This window comes from Wolffia australiana, chromosome 5, assembly GCF_029677425.1.
Source record: "Wolffia australiana isolate 7733 chromosome 5, ASM2967742v1".
In the NCBI taxonomy this organism is placed as follows: Eukaryota; Viridiplantae; Streptophyta; class Magnoliopsida; order Alismatales; family Araceae; genus Wolffia; species Wolffia australiana.
The window spans coordinates 10,666,078-10,675,000 of NC_135839.1; the positions used below are offsets into that span (position 1 = coordinate 10,666,078).

An 8,923-nucleotide genomic window follows, 5' to 3' on the forward strand; every position below is an offset into this window, starting at 1 on the left:
TAAGGAGAGGCTGAACCACGTCTCGTGACAGTTCATCCTCTCCCATGTTCACTTGGCACCCATCCTCACTATATAAGGGGATGCCATGCACAAGGAACACCTTGGAGTCATTGTTGAAAAGTTTATTCACAATTTGTCTTCCCCCCTATCGTAGAGAGTAGTGTAGGGGGTTTGGCTTGCCCCACCCCACGTCGAGATCACTCCGTGGGTAGAGCCCACGTCTCTCCCGTTGAGATCACTCCGAGGGAGACGTGTTAAAGCGTGCCGTCGAGATCACTCCGGTGCGAGGAAAGAGTTTCAAGAAGCCGCCGTCATCAAGAATCGAAAGAGGCCTTCGTCGAGATTACTCCGGGGGTCTTGGGAGATTCAAGAAGCGTCGCCGACACGCCATCAACCGGGGAAATCTGCTCTGCCGAGGGAGCACACCCCAGATCCATCAAGAACTCCTCTTTCTTGGAGGGTTCTTGGTTTTTACAGTTCAAGAAAGCCATTTCTTGGTACCTTTTCCCACCCTTCCACCATTCCTGATCCATACCCCACCCTTCTCTTCGTTCTTGATCCACCCCACCACCGTTCTTGAACATCCTCCCACATTTCTTGAATTTCCCCTCTTTCCCCTCCCCCACGTTTTCTTGATTCCTTCCCCTCGCCGCGTTTCTTGATTCTACCACGTCCCACCCAGTTTCTTGAACTTCTTGATCCGTCCCTTCACGTTCTTGAACCCCCCCATCTCGTTCTTGATCCGTCCCTCCATGTTATTGAACCCTCCCCATCTCGTTCTTGATCCTTCCCATCACGTTCTTGAACCTTCGCATCTCGTTCTTGATCCGTCCCTTCACGTTCTTGAACCCCCCCATCTCGTTCTTGATCCTTCCCATCTCGTTCTTGACCCCTCCCATCTCGTTCTTGATCCGTCCCTCCACGTTCTTGAACCCTCCCCATCTCGTTCTTGATCCTTCCCATCTCGCTCTTGATCCGTCCCATCTCGTTCTTGGTCCTTTCCCATCTCGTTCTTGACCCTTCCCCATTACCATTCTTGAACCCTCAATTCTCCCACACTTCTTTCCTCTCGATTCTTGGCCCCTCACCCTCGCCTCCCGCTCGACCACCCTTCCACCGTTCATCGCCCGGTGCCCGAGCGAGAGGGTACCCCTCCCGTGCGCCTCTCTTCCTGCCATTGTAGGCGTCCGCGCGCCCTCGCCTGCGGCCACCGTGCGGTGCGTCCGCTCGCCAGTGCGCGCGTCGTGCTCCTCACGCCGGCCTGTGCGCGCGCACCAAAACACCTCCCCGCGTGCCCGTTTGCTGCCACATCCTTTGCCGTGGTCCCAAGGTCGGTTGACTTGATCACCTCTTGCGCTCATCGGTCCGACGTCCGAGCAATCACGCCAGAGTCGTCTACCAACACGTTACCATCTACACCACATCACCTGCCAGAACGAGATTTGACGTCGTGGATTAGCCGGACTAAAGGTTAGTCTCGTCTCCCCTCTGTTTACCAGCATTATTATCTTTTCCAGTCTCGTCTTCCGCTATCGCGTCCTCTGCCATTATTTTCATTACAATTCACGGATAGGATAGCCACCGTCGTCGAGTGTAGGAATTCTTTGAGGTTGACAGATATTCTTTGGCCTAGACGCCGAACACTTCAGGGCCGTCATACGCCCCTCATTGTCTAGACGTCTAGTTGATTTCGCGGGTCATTTGGGAGTTTGATCTAGGGATCATTCTTCTCTCGTTGACCGGCACAGCCGACACCGTTATCCGCCGATTCCCTCTACTGCTCATTCGCTATTTTCTCGTGCATTGAATTACATCTCACGTCATTGCATCATAATTCCTGTGACGTAATACGAGCCGCTCGATCCTGACCAACATCGTATTACATCAATATGATTCGTTTTGCGAATATCTAATTTTTATTTTATTGAATTTTTAGATTAAACCCAGTAGACTTCTTAGAGTCAAGTGGATTTCTCACATCTTCTTAGAGTTTTATTTGAGATACCTGACTTAATTAAATCAAATAGTGAATTTGAGATACAAATGAGATGAAATGAAAAACTCAAGCCATCATCCAGATACATGAGAAGCATACACTTGAAGCCCATTCAAACCCAACTATGAATGCAAGAATTGTGGAATGAACCCAAATATGAATTTGAAAGGTCTATTTTCAAATACGGAAAGGAGGGAACGTGGATTGAGTCATTAAATAAAGTAATCCTATCCCTCAAAACCCTTGGAACTAAAAAAATGTCTGGACAATTAGGGCACTTATATTTAATTTCTTCTCCCCTTTCTTTGTATCTCATCTTGGATTTTCGGTCTCAACTTGTTGTTGGAGGTCTAGTGCATCAGATTTCTTTGATTGATTCCTGTTCTACTAGAGTGTGGGAGATAGTTCAAGTGTGATTAAGATTCTTCCAAAAAAACACCACTTGACCCTCGGGGGAAGTGACACAAAGGTTGTGTGTTTTCCTGAATGTTTGGTTCAAATTTTCTAACCTTCTTCTCTAGGTTATTCCAAAGGGTAGCCTAGAGTTCAATTTTTTCAACCAATAAACCAACACTAAAAAGTTCCACCTATATGAAAAATTACAGAGTTTTAATCCACTTCACGTTGCTGCCTAATTTTTTGGTAAGATCAAATTTTGTTTTATCTGTATAACTTATTAGCAATAAAAAGTGTTTGCCAAAAATGAGATGGAATACCTATCAAGGCATCCTAAAAATATATAGTAATAATCTATAGTAGTGAATACTATTTAGCAAAAAAGATATAAGCATACTGTCCATATTAATGCTGATGTCAATCCAGTGGAGTTGAAAATCAAATATCATGGCCATATAAAATGATATGTCATATCACCAGATATGTAGATGATGTGAAAAAACACAGATTTTTTATATGTTTGAAATGAATCCTAATGCATTAGGCGTACTAAACATTTGAATTAACACGTGAGAAAAAAATCATATTACCTCATATAAGTACATAAATTGGTGTCTTCCAGTCAGAAGTATGAACAAGTAAAATAAAATATTGCCTTTAGGTTTGATGGAAATAATTCACATATGACATATAGTATGGGAAATTAAGGCGCTTGTACTAGTCAGGGGAAATTTGAAGAGGTTGGAAAGTGTCTTCCTCATCAGCCTTGAACAGTTTTCCAGCATCTGATGCATTAAATCTGTACAACTTTAGGTTTACCCTCCCTCCTCTCTTCCACTGCATGTTCTCTTGTACAGAGGGAATGGATAGATCATTTGAATTCCTGATTCTCATGGTCGATTGTTCCAAGTTGTTATTCTCAGTTGCGTTGATTTCATTAAATTGGTGCTTAATACTTTTTACAATGAAAATGATTTTTTTGTGTTTGGTGTTTCTCGTTAGTGGCAATTTAATCGCAGCTTTGTTAGTCCATATCAGAAGATGATCGTCATTCAATAGTAGTGGATAATGTTATATTTTGATTTTTTCTTATAAAATATGATATATGTTTAATAAAAAGCTCAAAACTCTTTACCATTTTCATCTGTGTATGTAAAGATATGGTGTTCAAAAGTATTGATTCCACGCATCCAGCCTATTTTACTTGTAATCCCAATGCTGTGTTATTTTTAAATTAGACGAGATCATTATTTCCCCTCACTCCAAGAAGAGAAGGAATAGGTCAAGCGTACTCATAGTTAGACGAAGATTAGATTGTTTGGAAACAAACACAAAATCAGGAAATTGCATTGAGCACCTCACCTGAAGTCATTCTAATTTTTGTAAGGTGCAACAAGAGTTGCGAACACCGAGGTCATTCATCTTGAAACATGCGTTGGATCTCATAAGTGGGCTTACACACAGTTTACTGTATATCTTTATTATTAAATTTGTTTATCACATCTATTGTGATTTTAGAAATTTTGGGATTACCGCATTCTCCATAATATTATTGTTGCAAATATGTATAGAAACCAGGTCAGCTACATAACCGTGGCATGCCCATGAGGGTCTATAAAAGAATGGTTGTGGTCCCTGGATTATGAGACACTCCAGCCCCCATCCACATCAGAGGAGCAAGTCTCCACTGCTGTGATTCAGAAGATCCACTCACATCCATCAAGCAAGATGGATTCCCGTACGTTTCCTTGCAAAATATTTTTATCAACGTAATCTAAGAGAACAACACTTTTATGTTCTAAGATAATTTGACGGACTTTTCTAATAGAACCATCATATCCTCATGATTTCCTCAAGAAGCGGGCAAAGCTGTCAACACGAAGGATAAGAACAACTCCCAAGGTCAACACTCTACACGCCGTGACGCTGGAGCACGAGCGCCTGCCGATGGAAGTTGGTAATTCAGATCTAGGCGAAGTTGTACGCTTGGAGAACATCACAGCACTTGAACGGCAGGGCGGCGAAATCCAGGCAAATTATCGAGAAGGTCGGAGGTCAGCATGGAGGAACGCGGCTTGGGACGCTGAGCCGCAGCGCAAACGGCGGTTGGGGAGAAGAGGGCCACTCGGGGAGGCTGTCTCTCGCAGGGACTTAGCCACTTAGCCTGCATGTATTTCGACTTTCTCCATGGAGGCATATGCATCTTATTCTCTTCCATGCACCTCTTTGCAGCGGCACAGACGGCCTTGATCACCCCGCGAAGCCTCTCCGGCTTCCCCACGAACACCTCCGGCAGCCGAGCAACGAGTCGTCTGTATTCCTCGCTTCCCCTCGCCATCTCGAACTCCGCTCGGAAGCAGACCTCGATCACCACTCTCGCCGGCGCCTCGACTGCCTCCACGTACGCGTGTTCTCCTGCGATAAGACGTCAGCCGCTCGTAAGGAACAGCAAAGCACGATAATTCTTCCAATCATCCGTCAGCGAGCACTGTTTCGTTTCGTTTCCCTCCGAGCGGACGGCAGTAAACCCATGGAAATGAATGGACCGATGATGGTTTTGACCTTTGGGAACGGTAGGGGAGGTCCGCCACTTGGAATGGCAGACGGCGCTGTCGTAGCCGGCGTCCCTTAGACGATCCGCGACTCCTCTGAGCAGGCAATCACGGCAGGCGCCGGAGGAGGACCGAAAGCAAGCGCAAGGCCCAGCTTCGGCCTGCAGACGACGCACCTCCGCTTCCGTCTCGCGCAGTACTCGCTTCTCCAAGGCGCTGTTCTTAGAAAGCAAGACCTGAGAGAGAACAGACTTGGATAATCGGTCATGGTGGTCGAAAAACTAGCTTCAAGTTCTAAGTAAGGTGGCGCTAAACTTGGATCTTCATGTTCTGCGACTCCCAGAAGGCTTTGTGCTCCTTAGCGCTGTTGCCGCTGAGCTCTTCGTCGCTGCTCTCCATGTCTTGGTCGCCCTCAGTGTCTCCTTCTCCGTTCTCGAAAAACCCTAGAACTAAATCAGAGAGGCTCTTCACCCTGCTCAAGGCGCTGCACCCACTGTTAACCTCGTCCCCGCCCATCGTTCATATCTGTGAAGCTTATGGGAGAGCCAGTCCGGCTTTATAATTCCCAGCTCTCTGGCGGATTGATCTCCTCCGTCGCCATTTGTTTAAGGTTGGATGACGGCCGAGCGTTCACCGTTCCTGATAACCACGTGTTACATCGCTGTCCGAATTCATCAATGGTCACCTAACTATAATCGCATCTCTCATGAAGAGAGATAGAGAGAGAGAGAGATGGAGGCATTGATGGAAAGAGATACGGATATATGCGGCTAGATATATGGAAAGTAGATACAGATTGAGACACTGCGAAAGAGACAGAGAGATGAGGCTTCCCGGCAAAGGATCTTCTCGAACGATGACGTGGTTCATAGTTTGCACTCATCCGATATACCGACCGATTCGTTGACGACGGGTGCCAGGGAGGAGGAAACCGAGGTTCTGGATTCCGCTTCCGGGGAATCAAGCCACGGTGGAAGGAATCATCTCTCTCTCTTCTCTCTCTCTCCTCTCTCTCTCTCGCTATCGCTCTCCCTCCCTCCTTCTCTCTTCCTCGCTCTCTCTCTCTCCCCCTCTCCCCTCTCTCTTCCTCGTTCTCTTTCATCCTCTCTCTCGCTTTCTCTCGCTCTCTCTCTCTCCCCCCTCTCCTCTCTCTCTCTTTCCTCCCTCTCACCTCTCTCTATCTTTCCTCCCTCTCTCCCTCTTTCCTCTCTCTCGCATTCCTCACTTTCTCCCTCTTTCCTCTCTCTCTCTCTCCTCACTTTCTCCCTCTTTCCTCTCTCCCTCTCTCCCCTCTCTCCCCCTTTCCTCTATCTCCCTCTTTCCTCTCTCTGCCCCTCTTTCAATCTTTCCTCTTTCATACTTCCCTCTCTCTCCTCTTTCCCCTTTTCTTCTCTCTTCTCATTCACTCTTTCCTCTCTCTCTTATTGTTCACTCTTTCTTTTCTATCTTCGCTCTCACGCTCTCCCTCTCTCCCTCTTTCCTCTCTTCTCATCGTTCATTCTTTCTTCTCTCTTTTCTCTCACCCTCACTCCCTCCCTTCCTTTCTCTCCCTCTTTCCTCTCTGTTTCACTCTTTCCTCTCTCTCTCTCATCGTTCACTCTTTCCTCTCTCTCTCTCATCGTTCACTCTTTCCTCTCTCTCTCTCATCGTTCACTCTTTCTTCTCTCTTCTCTGTCACCCTCTCTCTCCCTCCCTTCCTCTCTCTTTCACTCTTTCCTCTCTCTGTCTCATCGTTCACTCTTTCTTCTATCTCACCCTCTCCCTCCCTCTCTCTCCCTCCCTCTCTCTCTCTTTCTCTCTCTCTCTCTCTCACCCTCTCCTCTGTCGCCTTCTCGCTCCGGGAGATATAATTACAGTAGGCGACACGTGGCTTACATTTATCACAAACAGTGGCTCGCGCCTCCTCCAATGTACATGAAAACAAATGGCGACGATCTCAAACGCCCCAAATTCAAGCGTTGAATGTACTTCACAGCGCGGGGGAGCCCCCTTACCAAATAAGACAGAAACATGGTCCCCGGGCGCCGAGTAGTCACTACCTTTGACAAGAACCTTATCCGATTCTAGCGGTAGCCCGAGCCACCATAATCTAAAGAGCGACTATCATATCATGGGCATTGGATAGGCGGTAATTTTTGCTGATTGGGCAGCGAACTTTGCCTTCATGAAGATATCACCCCATGATAGAAATATACTGCCTAATCCAGGGACCACAACCATTCTTAATAGCCCACATGGGCATGTCACATAATTAAAGTACACATCACAGTTATGCAACTGACCACGTTTTGACTCATATTTTCAACCATAATATTATGAACAATCCATTAATCCGTAGCTTTTAAAATCACATTAGATTGGATAAACGTTTTTAATAATAACCAAAGATGCGGTCCAGAAGTTGCCGTGAACTGATGTACCTACCTCGCGTACTTCATCGACATAAATTACGGTAGTGTGTAAGCTCCCTACTGTTATTCCGGTGATACTATCTTGATATCAGGTATAGCACTAACTACGATGCTCACTTTTCACGACTGTTAAGATGAATGTAGGCGTCTTAGTATGATTCTTAATTTGGGTCAGTCAGTTAAGTTTTTCTAGTACTTCTCCGCTTCTAAGTGCGCGAAGCTGAATGAAACTATTCATCAACGTAGGCGGATATTGGAGTCTTCTGATTCAAGAACCTCGATACCGAGCGAAAGGAGGACATGGGTTTTAAGGGATAGCGATAACAACCCCATAAAACTTAAGCCTGGAGGATCTCGAAGAAGAGTGAAAATGAGGCCCTATACAACCTAAGAGTGTGGGGGGGGGGCGCCTTAAGCAGGACCCCGGCTCGAAGGGAAGAGCGGGCAGGCGGGGTCGTAGGACCTGGCGCTGGGCTGCTTCGCCAAGGCCTGAGCCGCCTTCCTGGCCTTGGACCGGTCGTTCCGGGCCCGGCGGAAGGCCTCCTGGATATGGCGATCGTGCTCCCTGAGCATCTGATCGATGTTCCCCTTGCCCGACGGGCGGATCAACGGCCCAGAATAGTGGACCTTCATCGGCCTCTCAGACCCGCAAGCCTGGATCATCATCAGAAACGACGGAAGAAATCAATGCCGTAAACAGAGACAAGGAAGACAGAGAAGCGAAGCAGCGAACACCCACCGCTGGTTCCTTCTCCTCGGCTCGTCGGCGGGAACTGGAGAGATGGGAATAGTATATCTCGTCGATCTTGTGGGCCGAGCCGGAGCGCGCGTATCTCGACTCGGAGAGCCGGCCGGACCTCGCTCTGCCTTCGTGCATTGAAGCGTTTCTCCGCGAGTCGAGGAAGGGCGCGGCGACGACCTTGGGAGTGTCGCTGTCCTTTCGGAGCTTCGCCCACTGCTCGCGCTGGCTCAACGGACCAGAGTACGAAGCCCGGATAGGAACTCGCGGCTGAACTTCCTGTCTGGGCGGCTCCATCGGGAGGCCGACGGCGACGTCCTCTTGCCGTGACGAGAATTTCTCGCCGCGACTCCTGGATTGGACCAGCGTTTCCCTCTTCTGCCATCGGCTCGTTATCTGTTCGTCAAAGATCGAATCGATAAGAGACTGTGGAGTTTGAATTTACCTGTAACGAGGCAGCAAGCTCCGCGTTTGAATCCCTCGCTCCCTTTCTTTCGATGTCGGCCCTCTGCGCCCTCCCAGCCATGGCGATCTGCCTGTGGTGAACAGTCGGAGCGAGAGGTTTAACGAAATGATGAGATAAAGTGATGATCTTTCAGGCATTCGACCTTCTGGACTCCTCGTCGCGGAACTTGGCGTCGAACTCTTTGCTGGGTGGGTACTTGGGCAAGCTCCACGGCTCGCAAGGAAGCGGCTTTGTGGTGAAAAACTGAAAGTATAATTAAGTTAACGGTGTTCAGAGTGTTCTCCAGAAAAATATAGAAGTTACCTCACTCATTAGAGCCGACGCAGAAGTCCCTCGGTCAGCCAGATCGACGGAGAGAAGAAC

At 47.8% G+C, this 8,923-nt stretch overlaps 2 protein-coding genes across 2 annotated transcripts in view; both read right to left on the reverse strand.

Annotated features, from left to right (window-relative positions):
* Window positions 1-4,135: 4,135 nt before the first annotated feature.
* Window positions 4,136-6,487, reverse strand: LOC144703082 (uncharacterized). The gene is made up of 3 exons (XM_078575165.1): window positions 5,260-6,487; window positions 4,955-5,180; window positions 4,136-4,807 (listed from the first exon to the last, which is right to left on the reverse strand). Exons 1-3 carry the CDS (start codon window positions 5,458-5,460, stop codon window positions 4,389-4,391), a joined length of 846 nt encoding a protein of 281 aa, XP_078431291.1. The 5' UTR covers window positions 5,461-6,487; the 3' UTR covers window positions 4,136-4,388.
* Window positions 6,488-7,656: 1,169 nt separating this feature from the next.
* LOC144703081 (putative serine/threonine-protein kinase At1g54610) overlaps window positions 7,657-8,923 on the reverse strand; it is a 3,254-nt gene continuing 1,987 nt past the window's right edge. Inside the window, exons 4-8 of the mRNA XM_078575164.1 lie at window positions 8,864-8,923; window positions 8,703-8,803; window positions 8,540-8,630; window positions 8,095-8,472; window positions 7,657-8,009 (exon numbers count right to left, since the gene is read on the reverse strand). The exon at window positions 8,864-8,923 is cut by the window's right edge and continues 168 nt beyond it. Coding sequence (XP_078431290.1) covers window positions 7,767-8,009; window positions 8,095-8,472; window positions 8,540-8,630; window positions 8,703-8,803; window positions 8,864-8,923 — 873 coding nt within the window. The 3' untranslated portion in view covers window positions 7,657-7,766. The remainder of the gene's footprint in view (window positions 8,010-8,094; window positions 8,473-8,539; window positions 8,631-8,702; window positions 8,804-8,863) is intronic.

Excerpts from the sequence above, each read along its gene's own strand:
- LOC144703082 (XM_078575165.1), bottom strand. The coding sequence starts at position 5,460 with ATGGGCGGGGACGAGGTTAACAGTGGGTGCAGCGCCTTGAGCAGGGTG. Across the intron at positions 5,181-5,259 it reads CGCAGAACATGAAGATCCAA|GTCTTGCTTTCTAAGAACAG; the intron begins GTTTAGCGCCAC and ends GTTCTCTCTCAG. Across the intron at positions 4,808-4,954 it reads CTCCCCTACCGTTCCCAAAG|GAGAACACGCGTACGTGGAG; the intron begins GTCAAAACCATC and ends GTCTTATCGCAG.